At 50.7% G+C, this 17,357-nt stretch overlaps 8 protein-coding genes across 8 annotated transcripts; 1 reads left to right on the forward strand and 7 right to left on the reverse strand.

Moving 5' to 3' along the window:
- Nucleotides 1-160: 160 nt before the first annotated feature.
- On the reverse strand, nt 161-328 carry COCVIDRAFT_105755 (hypothetical protein; the record flags this gene model as incomplete). Its single annotated transcript, XM_014698631.1, has 1 exon — nt 161-328. A coding segment is annotated over one exon (168 nt), but the record flags the coding sequence as incomplete, so codon positions are not given.
- Nucleotides 329-769: 441 nt separating this feature from the next.
- On the reverse strand, nt 770-2,744 carry COCVIDRAFT_39894 (hypothetical protein; the record flags this gene model as incomplete). Its single annotated transcript, XM_014698632.1, has 8 exons — nt 770-919; nt 973-1,071; nt 1,168-1,239; nt 1,300-1,614; nt 1,662-2,047; nt 2,201-2,290; nt 2,341-2,439; nt 2,513-2,744. The coding sequence occupies 8 exons, from the start codon at nt 2,742-2,744 to the stop codon at nt 770-772; spliced, it is 1,443 nt and encodes a 480-aa protein (XP_014554118.1).
- Nucleotides 2,745-4,079: 1,335 nt separating this feature from the next.
- On the reverse strand, nt 4,080-5,360 carry COCVIDRAFT_105856 (hypothetical protein; the record flags this gene model as incomplete). The annotated part of the gene is made up of 2 exons (XM_014698633.1): nt 4,080-5,263; nt 5,315-5,360. The coding sequence occupies 2 exons, from the start codon at nt 5,358-5,360 to the stop codon at nt 4,080-4,082; spliced, it is 1,230 nt and encodes a 409-aa protein (XP_014554119.1).
- A 454-nt stretch (nt 5,361-5,814) lies between these two features.
- COCVIDRAFT_28734 (hypothetical protein) lies at nt 5,815-6,574 on the reverse strand (the record flags this gene model as incomplete). The annotated part of the gene is made up of 2 exons (XM_014698634.1): nt 5,815-6,443; nt 6,493-6,574. 2 exons carry the CDS (start codon nt 6,572-6,574, stop codon nt 5,815-5,817), a joined length of 711 nt encoding a protein of 236 aa, XP_014554120.1.
- Nucleotides 6,575-7,636: 1,062 nt separating this feature from the next.
- On the forward strand, nt 7,637-8,476 carry COCVIDRAFT_18064 (hypothetical protein; the record flags this gene model as incomplete). The annotated part of the gene is made up of 1 exon (XM_014698620.1): nt 7,637-8,476. The coding sequence occupies one exon, from the start codon at nt 7,637-7,639 to the stop codon at nt 8,474-8,476; it is 840 nt and encodes a 279-aa protein (XP_014554106.1).
- An 85-nt stretch (nt 8,477-8,561) lies between these two features.
- On the reverse strand, nt 8,562-9,517 carry COCVIDRAFT_105725 (hypothetical protein; the record flags this gene model as incomplete). Its single annotated transcript, XM_014698635.1, has 2 exons — nt 8,562-9,391; nt 9,442-9,517. 2 exons carry the CDS (start codon nt 9,515-9,517, stop codon nt 8,562-8,564), a joined length of 906 nt encoding a protein of 301 aa, XP_014554121.1.
- Nucleotides 9,518-11,137: 1,620 nt separating this feature from the next.
- On the reverse strand, nt 11,138-12,281 carry COCVIDRAFT_105803 (hypothetical protein; the record flags this gene model as incomplete). The annotated part of the gene is made up of 3 exons (XM_014698636.1): nt 11,138-11,180; nt 11,232-11,821; nt 11,895-12,281. 3 exons carry the CDS (start codon nt 12,279-12,281, stop codon nt 11,138-11,140), a joined length of 1,020 nt encoding a protein of 339 aa, XP_014554122.1.
- A 590-nt stretch (nt 12,282-12,871) lies between these two features.
- On the reverse strand, nt 12,872-16,534 carry COCVIDRAFT_105735 (hypothetical protein; the record flags this gene model as incomplete). The annotated part of the gene is made up of 5 exons (XM_014698637.1): nt 12,872-13,030; nt 13,088-16,036; nt 16,104-16,241; nt 16,302-16,328; nt 16,415-16,534. The coding sequence occupies 5 exons, from the start codon at nt 16,532-16,534 to the stop codon at nt 12,872-12,874; spliced, it is 3,393 nt and encodes a 1,130-aa protein (XP_014554123.1).
- Between the last annotated feature and the right edge of the window lie 823 nt (nt 16,535-17,357).

Below are 17,357 nucleotides of genomic sequence, written 5' to 3' on the forward strand. Positions count from 1 at the left end.
CCCCCCCCCATGTCCTTGGCGCATCTTGATGACCATCGAAATTGCAACCACAGCTTCCTTCGGAGGAATAGATTTGTCTCGGCAACCCCGACCTCTGCCGATCAGCCGGGGAATAGTTACACGGCATGATTTTGTGCTTTGTGCTAACGTGGAGGCTCTTCTAATCAGAGCGCGCTACGCGCGGGATATGGGGGACGGGCATCATAGGTTGTGGCGGCGAGCTGAAAACGTGGGGTAACTTGGCTGACGTTGTGTGCTGATGTTTGTTGCAAATAGGGAGATGGATGTTGACATGAAAGATTCTGTCGCTTAGAGAAAGGCGTTGGTAACGTGGATAGAAGACTTGCAATGCAGGTTTCTCGGAGGTAATGCGTGATGGGCTGGAACGGTATCAGATCTTCACGAACACTCGTTTTTCAGTCAACTGATATTCTAGTATATTCAGGGGCTTGACGGATGAAGAATTAGCAGTATGCAAACAACTCATAGTGCAGATCGAATGACCCGCAGAGACGCTGCTGGGAGAGATGTTTCCAGAGATGCAGTTCGTAGTCTCGTAGATTTCGAATGCTGCATTCTACTCACGCAGAATCTGTGAATACAGCAAAGTATCACACACATACTAGTGAAAATCAGCCAGCAAATTAACAATCAATAGTTTTCACGATGCCTGGTTCAAGTTTTTCAGTTATATTTGCTCAACTCCCTAATCCACAATTACATGTGTCGCTGTACTTGTCTACATGCTACACCCCATGATTCCCTGATTTTATGGAAGTGACAAAAACACCTCCCTCATCTTCTCATACCTCAGCGTTCCCAGCCCTGTAACCGGATCCCACCCGGGGCTCGTTACAAAACCCTCAGTGCTACACCCCGGATTACTACCAACCGTCACATCATTGAACATCTCAGGATGCTTGTAAAAGATCGGGGGGTTGCTACCGATGTGCCGCCCCCGCGCCGAGTTACATTGCCGTATACGACTGGTATATGAAGGCCTATCGCCGAAACGTCCGTGTATGCGCGTCCGGAGGAGTTGAAGACTGAGCTATCGTACTTGGGCGAGTACTCTTCTAGGTATCTGGAGACTGCTGCAGATTACCAGTCTGGGCGGGAGAAAATGTTTGAGAAGCCGCCGCCAGAGTATAATGATCGGCTGCCTACGATATCTTTGACTACCATTTCTCCACTGGATATGGTTCCATCGCGTAGTGTTGTTGCGCCGACAACCGTGACCTGATCGTTGTTAAGACACGCCAGGTAGATATGTTGGTTTCAAATTATCAGGGGGCTTACGTAGGGACAGTTTGAGGGAAAGCCGGGAGAGAAGCGCTTGCCGTTTCCGTTGCCATCGCTTTTGCCATTAGCATCGAGACACTCGTTGTTTCCATCAACCATATTTGCAACTCCAGAGTCTCCTGATACAATTAAGACACTAACACCTTGCAGTGCTAAATTCATCCACTCGTGACACTGTCTTTCCTGGTATGATTTAGGGCCATCGCCTTCAACTTGGCCAAAAGAGAGGGAAATGACGTTACTGAGTGGCACTCCACCGCACTGCAGCATCCCAGTTTCATTGGCACCGAGATACGTACAGTACGAACCTTCCTGGCCAAGTCAGCGACTAGTGGAGCAAATCGAGGGGTCAAGCTTACCAGAGCGTCCAGGAAGACGTTGAATGGGCCAATGGCATCTACACTCTCCGGGGAATGGACCTGATAAACGCGTATCTGTTGGAGCCAGATAATCGAATAAGCAGTCTGGACATCCATCTCGGCTTCAAAAAGAGAGGGTCCAGTATCACCGTTTCCATTCCCAGTCTTATCCTCATTGACCTGAGCGATTTCTGGTACGGTGCCTGTAGGGATCCTGGGGGGCGAATATTTCGCAAAGAACTCATCCAGATCCACGAAGGAGAGGTTTTCCGTCCGCTCCGGTATCCCGAGTTCGTTCTCTGGACTAGAGAACTTACCAGCCGGAAAGCCATAAAGTGCACGTAGACAGTTAATCGTCATGAGAGTCGCGCAGTGTGTAAGATTATCTGACTTCAAGTAGCCGAGTATCTCCGAGTCCGACACAAGGGCGTGCGCAATCGGTTGCAATCCGTCAAGTTAGATCGTAGGCATAATGAAGTCGACATATTTGCGTATGTGCTATGGAAGTCTGTATTCTTCGCATGCGACGCGAAAGCCACCAGACTTCTTGTGTTGATAGTTGAAGTACCGAGTTTCTAGGAGCTTTTCTAGCTCTGCGATGGTGGCGGAAAATTCCCACCAGTTGCGTCCTGCACAATCAGATGATGTATAGATACTCTTTTAAATATCCAGCACTCACCGACTGATTGCTTCATCCGTTCACTAGCTATACCCAAATCACAGAGCCATCCAAGAGTGGTTTCAGTCGCTTCTTGGTGTGGCGCAAATGTATTAGCGGCTTGCTCGGCAGTCCAGTGTTTCCTAAACCCACGTATCAGAGTAATGCTTCTCTACAAAGCTGAGTTCATTACCATAATTCGGTGAATCCGGATCAGAAATGTCTTGGAGAAAGCGTTCGGCATTCTCAAGATTCTGTTGCTTCAATCCAATGCGCACAGGCAATATCATGTTTCCTGTGGCTGCTGAATGCTTCTCCCATACTGAAGACACTGTGTCTCGCTTCTCGTGAACGGTGTTTCGAGTGGATAGTGTGGTCCCCACAAAGCTACTAAGGCTGAACAAGGCATATCCGAGAAGACGCATCTTCCCTAGAATGAAGACGTTACGTCCTTTATCTAATTTTTGTGCTGGGGCAGAATACCAGTAATGAACAGCTCACTGGCCATATATGTATGAAAAGAGCTGCCCAATGCAGCTCCCAAACTCAATGCATTTGGCTTCAACTTACACCTACCCGTGCCGGTCGGGAGAGCGATAAATGTCAGTATACGTGTAGAATGATATTCGAGCCCTGCTCTTCCCAGTTTCTTTCTCCATAATACTTGTATGTTTCTCCGATCTTTCCAGATACAATTGAATTAGAGACTAGCTCTTAGTCAGACCCAAACCTTATAATCGCTTGAACGAATTAGCGTAGAGAAACAGAGGCTTATCTTTATCAATAGTAATTTTCAATAGAACTCAAATGTCTTCGATGATACGATGGTGATTTGTTCAAAGGTTAAACTCATTTCTGGATCTCTGCATATGGGATTGTTATCTCGTTTGAGTCTCGAAAAATACGGTAGAAAATTTGTAGAAATGGCCATTCCTCTTGGTCAGGCTCGACCGCTTCGTTTCCCAGATTTCCTTCGTGGGTTGGTACCCAAAGAACTGTCACCAGTCATCAGAAGACACACCTTAAGACGATACAGACAAATCCTTCCAAGCATGCCGCCGTTACGTGATTTGATCAGTGATCAGTGATTAGTACCTCTTGGCAGGACTGAGTGACTGGGAGAGTAGCACAACCACAAGTATATAGCGATAGGCAATGGTTTTCCATGGCTCATTGTGCTCATCTAAAGATGTTCCCTTGCCACATTTGTGCAACTGCTTGATAACGCGGACACCTCGCACTATTTAGCTATTAAAACTTAGCAGATATATCAAAATGTGCTACGTAAGACTTCGGCTCTTTTGTACGTTTTATGCCCGTTATTTTAGTAACTTCTGTAGCGATTAGGGCTGTTCTTGGACGTAGTTTTCATCCAGCAATTTCGACTCCTCAAAGAATGTTATGGGGATGCCAACCAGATATCTGTGGAGTCAGCGCTCGTGCTCAGACTCATTTGCAAAGATTCAGTAGTTGCACTAGGGAAGTAGCTTTTACCATAGTGGTAGACTAAAGCTATCTACATAGGGTGATGCAGACTGGGGCAGAGTGTAAGCGCTATACCATATGCAATGTAGCTGCTGTCAAGATTACTGAAAACAGCCTGGTATTTCTTTTCAATTATTAGGAGCGAGGGTATCTCAATGATAGCCTAGTCATACATCTTTAAGTGTCTTCACCTATAAAACGTTTGCTAGTCATCACAGTATTGCATAAACGAATTACCATAGAGCAAAGAATGTGAATTTTCTAGCTATTCAAACCTATTCATACCCCTCACTCTTCGCATTATGACTCGGCTTAGTTCCCAACTTCATAACAGGGCTATTGATAAAATTATCCAACCCATCATGCGTAAAGAAGCTCTGCGCCTTTGAAATCTGCACCTCATTCGCTCCGCGCTTCCAAACACTCTCGTCATACGCCGTAATCGCGTCCTGTAATGTCGCGCTACCAGAATGTACACTCTTGATAGCTTCGACAAGACAGTGGGCAGAGTAAAAAGCGTTGTTGGCGCCTTGGCCGCGGTGGAACGTCATGGCGTGGGCTGCGTCGCCGCATAGTGTTACTCGCCCGCCGTGGTTGTTCCAGGGGACTGTTTTCCAGATCTTGAGCTGATCGCGTAGCACGTTGGTGTTGTCAGGTATCCATTCGATGGCACTCTTGTATGGCTCGGCCCAGCCGTCTCTTTTGATGTGCGCTTTCAGTCTTTGCAGTCGATCATCATCATTGTCATGGTCTTCAACGTATTTGAGGGGCCATGTGGAGAGAATCTGAAATGTCCAGGTACTGGCATCTTTTTCGTTGGGCATGTCGAGCACATTGGCACGGATGTAGTGGCCAGCTGGGTGAATGGCAATGTCTACAAGGGGGTGAAGACGCTCCTTGATAAAATGCGCTTGCTCAGCGGTGTAAGAAGCGTTGAAGTTCATGAGTGCGAACGGCAGCGTCTCCATGTTTCCCTCTTTGGGAAGCAGACAACGGCGGACTTTGGACATGGCACCATCGATGCCAACGAGCAAGTCGCCTTCGTCCGTGGATCCGTCTTCAAAGTAAACTTTCACACCGCCGTGCTCTTTTATCTCATAGTGTGAGAAACTTTTCCCATACTGGACATTGAGCCGTTCGGCCAGCAAAACGCGCAACTTTCGGATGTTGATCTCCCTTGCTTTGGGGATCGGGAACGCAAACGCTTCTTCCCGGGTCTGGCCATTGTAAATCACAATACGATCTTCTCCTATCGCTGCGCAGTCCACGTAAGGATCCACTTGACACGAGTTGATCTGCGCGCTAAGGTCATCTGGTATGAGGTCGAATAGATATGGTCGTGCCCAGCCAAGGGTAAATGCCCAATGCCGGTGTCGGTAAACATCTGCGCCTTTGTCGTATATGCTGAATGGCACTCCGGCTTTTTTCAGCCCATGCGCAAGTGCACATCCGGCCGGTCCTTGAGCCATGTAAGCGGAGGTTCGGCGGTAATGTCATAGTGGCCCTGTACCTGCTCCGATGATGATCACTTTCATCGCTGAGTCGACGCTACCCATTGCATCCGGCATCAAGCGGCGCACAGGGACTTATTCGTGTAAACTGGGAGACTGCACGCGAGGATGCAGTATGGCAGGGTGAAAGATACTATCTTGGAAACTTCTTGCCACAAAGCTATGCGGCATGAAACGCCCGCGTAGCTGTGGTTTCTTATATATAGCGGATCATGGCGTTGGAGCCGGACCCCTATGCTAGTGTATGTTGATGCAACGGAGCGGGAGCGGCGTTCGAGGGGCGCCAATACCGGTTCTCCTCTTCGTCATTGCCGCATGTCGGACATAGCACCATCGGAGAATATTTGTGTCTGGATGCTTTCCTTGCGGATGTTTGGTACAGGGTTGAGTGTGTTTAGAATCGTAGCACGTTTTGACTACAGTCTCTTTGAACTATTTTTGTACGAATCGAAAAACAACTTCGATATCCTTAAGACAGGAAATAGAACCAGCACGCTATTCATTCCATATCTTCATCAACATTCATGCTCACGGCATGGCATACGGCGGCTCTAACAATTTCTCGCACAATCTCAACCTCATCCTCGTTTCTCGGTGCGTACACCATGATCCAGCTCGGCGGTGCTATCCATGTTACAGGGAAACGCTGGCCCCAGCCTTGTTTCATGACCAGCTTCGCATCCGGAGGACTAACATAAACGTGCAGCGAGTTTTCTGCAGGGTGAACATGGGCAACTTCATAGAAGATCTTGTGTGCGACAGGATTGATGGTCTTGACACCTTCTTTTACATAAATAGCGGGGCCAGTGCCACCCTCCGTTTTGCTTGGCCGGGTCTCAATGTACTCGTTGTAAGGCGCAGTGCTGGCAAACTCTTGCATCAGATTGTGAAGTACAGCGGATGCGCCTGCTGTAATGTTCTCTGGGACTTGGCGCTGAGGAAGAGTCCAGCGCGTAAGTCCTGGCCGGGGTCCCTGTCTGTTTGGGACCTTTTCAGGATCTATGTATGATTCTCCTGAATCAGGAATTGGCGATGGATCCAAAAGATTTTGTCGCGAGTAGAGCAGATAAAGTCCCCATCGCCGGATCTTGAGATAGCCTTGCAGCGTTGGTGGCGTGCCGCCAGTGCCTGTCAGCTGTCAATTGCCAATTTTTTGCGTGGAGCAAGATGTCGTCACCGAAACTCTGCCAGCTCTTGAAGTCGTACCAAAAGGCCAATCCCGCTGCTGTGATACCAGCAAGAAGATATCGAGCCGCCATGATCAGGACGAGTAAACAAGTGTGCCGCGGGGTAAGCTGAACACTGCTATCTGCTGGCGCAAAGGGCGTAACGCCTGTATAATGGCTCTGGTGGCTGGCATAACAGTCCCTCCCGATAAGGGAGATGACCCGGTTGAAGGATTCTTGGGTGCTTGGGGTGTGGAAGAGAGTGGGGGGATGCAGCGTCGGAAGCCTAACGGGAGGGCTAATGCGGGTAGCCCTCGGGTCCCCTCAGATGGATCCAATAACCCCGTCTCTGTTCCCCACTCACAACACCTCCCGCATGTCATCAGCCAGCATGCCACAATACACACGCGGTACTCCACGTTTTGAGGATGGGGCAAATCCCTGCGGCCATGCTTGATCACCACTTTGTTGTACTAGTGTTGCACTCCAACATTGATGCCACAGGGTTGCAAAAGAACTTCTCAGGCTCCAGATCAGCATCTGCCGTTTCAAACGTTTCTATTTCCACCTCAGCCATGAAACATTTGCTAGAAGGTGCCTTAAGTTGAAGGCCATCCGCAGTCTGTGTCGGGTCAACCGCACCGAAAACAAGTGCTGGATAAACACATGGTACTTTGCCAACGCTGCAGCGCTGACAAGCATCGACTGCCCCCGGTCACTGAGCCGCATTCACCTATCCGATCGAAATTCCAACCACCAACTATTCCCCCTAAATCTCCGCAGCGCCAGAGAATCCGGGAACGTAGTCAAGAATTGCAGAGGCCAGACTTTCGCGTGAATCCCACTCCGTTGCGAGCACATTCATCCCCACCTCCGTCAACACCCCTTCCACAGGTGCCTTCAATCCCGGCCCACCACCGAAAATTATCATATCAACTTCTACCTTCTGTAGAGTTATATCGGCCACGAGATAAACCCCGAGAGTTAAGCGTACCGCGAGGAAGGCCATCATCGCGATTCCGAACAGTCTCGCAAGCAGCATCAACCTCAACCACATCAATAGCATCCTCTTCCTCCTCAGTCTACTCCACGCAATCCTCGCTCTCCCAGATAAAACCTCCCCCAGAAATCCCCCAGTCCAACCGCTCAACCATAATGTCGATCCCACCCGCGCTTCAACAGCAACTGCGCCTCCTCATCCGCGCAAACCACATCCTCCACCACCACGGCCTCGTCGACGCCTTCGGCCATATCTCAGTCCGCCACCCCTTGAACAAAGACCAATACATCATCGCCGCCTACGACCCAGGCGCCCCAGCCCTCGTCAAAAACGTCAGCGACTTCAATTCCTACTGGGTCCGGGACTCGTCCCCCGTCGACAAAGATGCGCCCCAAGGCTACAGCGAGCGCTTCATCCACGGCGAGATACTGCGGAAATTCCCAAAAGCCAATTGCGTCGTACACTCGCATTCTGAAGACGTAATCCCTTTTACCATTGCTCATGGCGCCGCGCATCCGCACCCCGTGCGTCCCGTGTTCCACATGGCCGGGTTCCTGGGCCAGAGCGGGGCTGCCGTATTCACCATGGATCGTCTGTACGGCACGTCGCGGGCGCCGACGGAACGCGACTTACTAATTAAAAATGCAGAGTTGGGAGAGGCACTCGCCGCGCAGCTGCGCATGGAGAGTCCGGTCGTACTACAACACAAACACGGTTTTACAACCTTTGGCACGAGCATCGAAGAAGCCGTGTATCGTGCGATTTATACGCAGAAAAACTGTGTCTTGTTGCAGCGTGCGATTGCCATTGCGGGGGGTGATGCAGAGGCGGTGCAGTATCTTTCGTCCGAGGAAATCAAGGATTGCGCAGTTATGAATAGGAAGACGCTGGATAAGTCGTTTCGGCTGTGGCTGCGCGAAGTCCAGGTCAATCGGCTGTATCAAAACGATGAAGGGGAGCCCGAGAAGGGGAAAGTGGCAGGTATGAAGATGTAGTAGTAAGCTAATAAAAACATGTATTTACATTTTTTTGAATGTCGTTAGTCATTATTTTTCTTTTTTTTGATATGATACATGCTGACTATTGCTTAATTTCAATGCCGGGGTATCCCTCGCACGCGCTGATGGGTCCAAAGTACCACAAGTGTGAGTTGACGTCTAGTCCAAAGTCTCCCTCATTTCCGTTCAGGTTCAATGTACCAGTGAGCACGTTGATGTCTCCAGTGCCAGGCTGCACGTCGTTTCCGGTGGTAATGTAGTACTCGGGCGAGATGTGGCGGTAGCCCAGGGCCGCAGGGGGGAGCTTTGGTACAGGATCGGCCTTGTGGGTGACACGGTAGTTTGCGCCCATGTTTGTCTGGCTGATATAACTGCTAACGGCCTCGAGACCAATCTTGGGGGCACCATAGGTGTAAAGATCGACCGCAATGCCCTGGGAGCGGAGCACTCCAGCGCCCAGGGTTGCAAGAGCACCACCCAGCGAGTGGCCGGTTGCAACCACTTTAAAGGTTGGATATTGCTGCCTTGCCTTGTTGATGGCAGAAACTACATTGGTCTGTGCCTCCAGCCAGCTCTGCCAGAAACCAATGGATGACGCACATGTAGTGCAAATCGTGGTATCCGCTACAGGGAATTGGACATTGGTGAGCCAGTTGCGTACACTCCTCGATCCTCGGAAGGACAGAACAATAAGCTTGTTGGTCGTGTCAGTTGCAACAAAGCCGGTAACATCTGACTTGATGCTATTCTCAAACTCGGTGACAGTGTTGGTGTTTGCTGCCTCGACGCGAGCACAGTTGCCCTGAGGACAGGTGACCTTGGTGTTTGGGCTGTTGTTGTTTCCCAGACAGTATGCAGCAGCTGAGTACTGCGAGAAGAATTGGAGCTGATCCAGGACGTTTGCCGACACAGCTGAAGAGAGTCAGTTGAAGCCTCAGTCACTGTGCATCGGATATACATACCTCTCTTCTCAATCTCGACTGGTGCAGCAGTAACGGAGTAAACCGCACTGAGCAGGAGGGTGGCTATTCCGAGCATTGTAAAAGGGTATGTATGCTTTTACGTGATCTTGTTGCGAAGATGATCAATTGGCTGGACAGCAGCAACACAATGTGCCTTCAGTGGATCAAGAGGACTGGGACGAGGAGAAAACTGTGCACAACGCCTGGATCATCCAAACAGTGAGAATACATGCATTCTATATACGAGGCCTCGAGTCCCTCAGAGCCATCTTGCTAAGTGGTACTGACGGCAAGTGGATAGCCGTAATGGTGTACAACCCCGGTCAGTGATCGACATCTGTCAAGACCACAACCACGCGAGCTGGGGTCGAGTAGCGCCCTGTCAGGGATACAGGCAGGCAGACTTTACTAAGATTAGACGTTTCGCCGTTGCTGGGTAGCCGCTGGAGAACCTCGTGCCAGGTACGCCAGGGGCCACCATGTTAGTGCCATACTCAGCCCCGTGACCGTATTTGTACTAAAACGGAAGGCGATCATATGCAAGCTCAAGTTCTGGGTAGAACACTGGTAAGATTCGGGTTCCGAGGTCATACCCAAGCTCCACCCAGCGACTAGGCCACGACATCGAGCCTAGAGCCAGCGACATGTCTCGACACATCACTGGTGGTTTTTTCCTGCACGCGGATATTGTATGCATGGTACAGCACGCCGAACGCATGCACGGATATGGGCGTTGTGTAGCTCGCGGCGTGAACGACAGTTTTGGGCTACTGTTTGTTCCCAAAGATCCAAGTGTCCAATAAGTCAACAGGTCAAGAATCAGCATACGCGGACAAAGTTTGACCTAGGCCATACCCAGGTTTGCGAGTTTGCAGCGTGAAGAGCCGGAAGAATTGTTCTTTTCTGGAACGCAGAGCAAAGAAAAAGCCCCTTTCAATAAGGCGTTATAGCAAGGCGAGCCTGGGTTCTGCCTCGCATGGTGTTTCACACTCAGTTTACTGTATATGCACGAAAACATTGTGGCTGAGTACAAAGACCGTCGGTATTGGGGGCCACAGGAAGTTCGCTAGCATTTTCCCAAACATGGACGATGCGGGGTAAATAGTGGTGACGTAGCGGGCGTAAGTGGACAGTTCGCTGATAATAGCCAGAAGTCTCGACACCACCACAATCAAAACAGTCCGAAGCGTGGACTAATAGGCACAAGAGGTTGCCGGATTGGTATAGGTTGGACTAGACGACGTTCGGTGTCACTTCTTGTTGCAGTTAGTGTTTCGGGACTTTCGCGGGGTATCCAGCGACGCCTGACAAACTGTGGCTCATGCATCCACAACAGGAACATGCCACACTGCGCCGATAAGGCGTAAGGTACCCGGAGTCAGCTGTCAACGGACATGTACAACAAAGCGGAAACAGTTGATAATCATCTTAGTAGTAGCCATTTCGATTCATGTATTTACTGCCGCCACAGATCGAAGCTAGTCACTAAAGGTACCATTCTCCGTTCCCCTCGAGTCGTGAAGTGTGGGGGAAAACGGTCAACGTGGAAAAAACCTGAATACTAGTGCAAATTACCGTAGGGTGGAGACGGCAAGTCATCGGCAAAAAAGAAAACCACGGCTCTTTTGCGCCTGAGCGTCGCGAATGTGCCCTCGGTTGCGTGCATGCGGCCCTATGTGCCGTTGGATGTGCGGAATTACTGCGGAGGTACAAAGGGGTTTACGAGCATTTCGCTGAATCTGGAATCTTGATTAGTATGACAGCTCTCAAGCCAGCACGCAAATACCCACTTCTCAAGTTTTTCTTTGCCTCGCACTTCCTCAACCAACAACGGCATCTTAACCACGTTGAACTCATCATACAGTTCTTCGATCTGGTCAAGATACTTCTTTTGCATTTTCCGTCGCGCGTTGCATTGCTCGCAGGGGTTGCTTTGCTTGGGGAACAGCAGCTGATTGACGACAATCGAGTGTGTATCAATCTCGTAGCTGTTGAGTTCTTGAATCATGCGCTCCGTCTCGTACAGACTAAGGAACTCGGGAATGCACACACAGACAAATGTTGTAAGATCGGCGTCCTTGAATTGGCCATTGACCTCGCCTATCGTCTCACGTAACGCTTCCATTTTCTGAATCAGCTCATCCATGTTCTGTCCGTTTGGTAGTCTACCTGACGAGCCAAGAAAGGAGTTGAGCATGGGTCCAAACTGGCGGGAGAGCTGTGAGACCTTGGAAAGGGCCTTTTCCATGACAGTGGGAAACTGGAGGAAGCGGAGCGTGTGTCCGGTGGGCGCCGTATCGAAGATGATGACTTCGTACGACATGGACTTGACCTGCTTCAGCACTTCGGCAAACGACATGGCTTCGTCTACACCAGGTATCTGTCCGTAGCAATCAGTATCCCCACCTCGCTTTACTCGACTGCGGCTCGAGGGTTTGGTATGGTGTACATACGCTGAATGCGAGGTCCTGCATCATGCTGCCCATTCCGCCCAGGCCAGCCATAGGATCCTGACCCTCTTCTGCTCCACTTGCCAACAAATCCTGTATACTTCCGTTGGGATCGATCTCCATGGCGCTGAGGTTATCGAAGCCATTGATGAGTCGCGCGTCCTTGCCAAACTTCTGGTTGAAGGCATCCGATAGATTGTGGGCGGGGTCGGTCGAGATGAGGAGGACTGATCTGCGGTGCTTTGCAAGCTGGATGGCGAGCGAACACGATGTCGTCGTCTTGCCAACACCACCTTTTCCGCCAACGAATATCCACCGGAGTGTCTTCTGGTCGAGGATGGACTGGAGTGTCGGCGCCATGTCGGCATCGATGAGGGCGGTCGAGGCCATGGTCGCGATGTAATTCAAGCGGGCGCACTGAGATATGGGATCGAGGGGCGCAGATGGCCTAGTGGTGTGGTGTGGTGTGAAGCGGGAGTCTGCTGTGAAGGCGGTCGATGCTACTCAGCAAAAGGCCGGGATACAATAGAATGTTCTCGAAGCACTGCACAACACACGTAGTACTTACATGGACTACCAGCAGTAGCGTCAAAGCAGTGCAAATGTCGATGTTGTTGTTGGTTATGCTCAAAAGCTCAAAAGCCAAGAGAACCAAGTCACCGTGACAAGGTGCGTCACCCCGCAGCCACCGCCGCCCTCGTGCGCTTCGCTACACTCTCCGACGCGCCAATCACGTATCCCTTCACGTGAAGACCTTGTCCTTGCAAACCTCTTAATATTCTCTCGATACTATTACACATGCAGAATGCCAAGTGCACAACACCAGACGTCGCCTTGCAACATCTAGTAAACTCAACATGCCACCTGCTGACCATGCCGAGTATGGTGAAGTAAAATAAAAACGTCCGCTGTAACCCGGCTGCACATGCGCCAAAAACACCGTATCATGCCCGCTTCCCATACCGAGCCTTTGTAATGCCTTATTTCTTCTTGCCCTTCCCCTTGCCCTTACCCTTGGTTGCTGATCCTTTGGTTGCTGATCCCTTGGTCGCCGATCCATTTGTCGCTACACTGCTTGCTCGAGACGGCGTTGCCGAGGCGGGAGAAGCCTTGCTCTTTACAGTGTCCAGTTGCTTATTCTGTTCCATGTTAGCAGTGCAATTGGGTCAAGTAGACTACCCGTCATCTCAACGTACCTTGACGCCGTTCTTGGTCTTCTTCTTTGGTTGCTCTTCCTCCTCTTCCTCCGTCTCCTCCTCCTCGTATCCCCGCTTGCCATTCTTATTCTTGGCATCCCCGTCACCGAGCTCGCGCACAATGGCTGAGATTAGCGTAGTACAACGACGGCCAATCTCCTGTGGCGTGCGACTCAGGAAGAACCAATCGAAGCGGAACAATGGCGACTCCCGGATTTCATCGCGGATTTTCTCGTAGATAAAGTCGCCCTCGACACCATGCTTGTGCAGCATAACTACAAGGAACTTGTCTTCATCTTCAGTGTACACCTTCTTGTTCGTCGTCGATACCGTGTACTTGATCTGCATCTGCTGGAGGGGCATGCGGTACATGCCAACCTTCTTTGCGATCAACCGCTTCTTCTCCTCTGATTGTCGTACGCGTTGCTCGCCCTCCTCAATCACACCCAAGTGTTTCTGCCAGTTGTCCAGCGTCTTGTACTTTTTCCAGAATACCTTGGCGTATGCTTCAATTTCCTCAGCAGTCTTGCCGTCAACTTCTTCCGAGATACCTTCGTAATTCTGACGACCATACTTGGCACTACCGTTGAGGAACTGCTGGAAGTCACGCTTATTCCACTCAGGGAAACCCTTTTCAATCAGTCGCTCTTTCTCCGCCTTTTCCTCTTCTGTCAATGGCTCGGCGTTGTCAATCTCTTGTTGTGCAAGTTGTTGGTCAGCCTCGCGAGCCTCGAGGTCCTCATCGGAACCCTCCGGAAGAGGCGCCTTGAGATTGTTCTCCTTCCGATACCATGCTGTTTCCTTGTCTTGGAGTTCTGCGAGGCGTTCTGGGAAGAACTGGTAGTCATGAATGACAATCTGCTTTGGTGCGCGAGGTATCCTGGGTTGCTTGTTCTCTGTTCGGCCGCCAGTCACAAGAGCTTTTCGGTAGTACGAGTCGATACCATAGTTTTGTTCCTTGCGCTCACGCTTTGATGGGTTAATCCAGGAGATTCCAATTTCCTTCTTGCGGGGCTGGAACGTCTCGCCATTCCATTCATAGGTTGAATCGGATGTGAACTTTTGAAGGTCATCGAGACCAAGGGCCTCATACCTCTTGTTGAGCTTCTCGGTCATCTCCTCGCCACGGCGCATGACCGCGTCGAATTCATCATCTCCGAGTTCGCCGCTAGCAGCTGATCCAACAGGGCCCTTGCTCTGGAATACTGCCTCTGCGCCGTGTTGGATCATGGTCAAGAGCTCGTCTTTGGATGCTGCATTCTTCACAGGCTGTTGCGTGCGACCCTGCTGAATGACTAGTTGATCCAGACGTAGTTTTTGTGCCGCGCGCTCGAGCACCTTTTCTTCAATGGCCATCTCGGTGACAAATCGGAACACATATACCTGCTTGGTCTGGCCGATACGGTGAGCGCGGTCCATGGCTTGAAGATCGGCCTGTGGGTTCCAGTCGCTATCAAAGAGAACGACGATGTCGGCAGTAGTCAAGTTGATGCCCAGGCCACCAGCGCGCGTTGTCAGGAGGAACAGGAATTTGTCCGAGCCTTCCTTGTTGTAGTCGTCAATCGCTTGGATACGGTCCTCGTGTGCGGTTGAACCATCGATACGGCAGTACTTGTAATCACGCATAACGGAGTAATCTTCCATGATATCCAACACACGACTCATCTGGGAGAAGATAAGCACGCGACTGCCTTGGGCCTTCATACGCTTCAGCAGCTTGTCGAGCATGACCATCTTGGCTGAGTTGGTAACCAGATGCTCGTCGGTAGTGTATGGAGGACCGGGTTCGGCGCCTTCGAACAGGTAAGGGTGGTTGCAGCACTTTCGCAGTTGCATGACAATGTTGAGAAGGCGGGTTTTGGACTCCTTGTTTCCAGCGCCGCCATTGACTGCATCAATGTCCTTTTCAAGAATCTTCTTGTACCACTGGACCTGCATGTCCGACATGCCCACGTAGAGATTAATTTCCTTCTTGGGCAGCAGTGACTTTTCGACATCGGCCTTGACACGGCGGAGCAAGAAGGGTCGAAGAACCTTGTGTAGCTGTTGGACAACTGCATCGGAGTCCTCATTCTGCTGTGAAAACCAATCGTCAAAGGCAGCTGAGTCACCAAACACATCTGGGAGAAGGAAATTGAGCAAAGCCCAAAGTTCGTGGAGGTTGTTCTGAAGAGGGGTACCGGTGATGAGCAACCGGCTTCGCGAGTTGAACATGCGAACCATCTGTGCCAGTGACGACTCCTCATTCTTGATACGATGCGCCTCATCAATGATGATGTACTCCCACGCAAACTTCTTCAAGTGCGACTTCTCGCGCAAGATCATTTCGTAGGATGTGATACACACGTCAAAGCCATCGGGGACGAGGCGGTCCTTGATGAGTTCGGCACGATCATCTTTGCTACCCTGTAGCACCAAGACATTGATTTCAGGACACCATTTGGCAAACTCGCGCTTCCAGTTGTCCAGGGTCGATTTGGGCACTGCGACCAGGTGGGGTCCAGTGATGCCGGCAATATAGCGGAGATAGCCGACGAAGGAAATGGTCTGAAGCGTCTTTCCCAAACCCATCTCATCAGCCAGGATACCTGAAATACCGTTTTCGTGCAACGAAATCAGCCAGTTGAGACCAGCAATCTGGTAGTCGCGCATTGTACCGCCCTGAATGTAGCCTGGTGACTCGCGGAAAACCGTCTCGTTGTGACCGCCATGCTTTTCCTCGCGCACCAGCTCGGCGTCTTCCTCTTGCTCAGTCTTGCGCCGACGCTCGGCAGCAGCGCCACCTTTGCGAATCTTGTTGGCCTTTGACTTGCTGCTCTCTTCGGCGTCCTGACGGTCGATCTCAGCGAGAATCTCCTTGATGCGCGGGTTGGGATTTGTGTCGATGAAGTGGCGGAACAGGTCAGTGAGACCAAGGAGGTATCGAAAGCGGCGAATGGTGTCGTCTTCCTGCAATGATGTTCTCGAATCAGTCGGGGCCCCTTTGGGACGCGATGGGCCGTTTGGTGCTGCTTACCATTGATGCCCTTAGGCCCTCAGCCTTCTTGCCGTACATGGACTTGCGCATGTTCATCTCTTCTGCGCGTCGCTTTCTGCCATCAGGGGGGGCGCTGTCGCCTGCGACACTGTTTCCCCTTGTGTTTGTGTCGGAGTCCTATGGCATTGTCAGTTTGTGGACAGAAACCACGCGGCGCGGCAGGCAATTGGTGCGTACTGTGTAGTCTGGGGTATCTAGATTGTACTGCCATGAAAACGTCAGCGAATGTTCAATGTGCAATGAAGTCGTCTTTCATGACGCAGAAAGGCGCCAGGCCAGGTTGCACTTACTCCGAACTTCTTGAAACCGCTCATCTTATCCTCCTGCTGGTCTTGCATGTCGACATCGGAATGCGCCGACACGTCTTCAGAAGATGGCTCTTCGGCCTTTGCAGCGCTCTTCCGCGGCATATTGCCTGTTTGGGCTGCTCGCCGCGTCGATTTGAAATCGTCTTGCTGTCGCCGTCGTCCAGTATTTGTGGTGCAGTGTGTGGCGACTGTGCGGGGTCGTGGGGGATGCAAGGGACGCGTTGAAAGCGTGTTGGTGCGGAGAGGTGAATGCGCAGTATACAGCCAGAGCCATGGGAGAATAATGTCGACGGTCCTTGGCGCGTCTGGAAATATGGCGCTAGTACGCTTGCGGCAATACCCACTACCCAAGCCAGGTACCACTGACGCCAATTATATCCCATTCGCCCACCGCCTTCCTTCCTACGCGACTCTAGGATGCGCGTTGAATATCCATCAATCTTTGCAACACGTAAAATACAATCCATTCACGAATGGACGCGTCAGGAGAACGCGACTGTAAAAAATGACGTCACTTTAATCCCGTTGAGGAATAATTTGGGTGACTAGAATTACAGATTTATGAGTCCACATGGTATTGGCTTGCGTCTGGTCGTTGGGAATTGATTGCATTCATTTCATTGTATCAGGTTCGGTAAAAATCATGGACAGGAGGGGGGATCAAAACTTCTCGACTTTTGTAGATTAAACCCTCTGCTATCAGAATTAATGTGCTATCTCAAATGTGTAGAGACATTCAAGACGGGGATCACTACTTATGTCTGATCAACAATTTCGCCAGATGCCTCGTCTTTCAGTCTACCCTTTATTTCCCAAATACAGCACGTTTTTCCCGTACAATAAACGCAGCCGAGTACCTGCCCTCAATCACATTCGAATCTTCCACACAAAGATCGGGAACCCACAAAATGCAATGAACCCCTTT

Source organism: Bipolaris victoriae (genome assembly GCF_000527765.1).
Source record: "Bipolaris victoriae FI3 unplaced genomic scaffold scaffold_74, whole genome shotgun sequence".
Taxonomy (NCBI): Eukaryota; Fungi; Ascomycota; class Dothideomycetes; order Pleosporales; family Pleosporaceae; genus Bipolaris; species Bipolaris victoriae.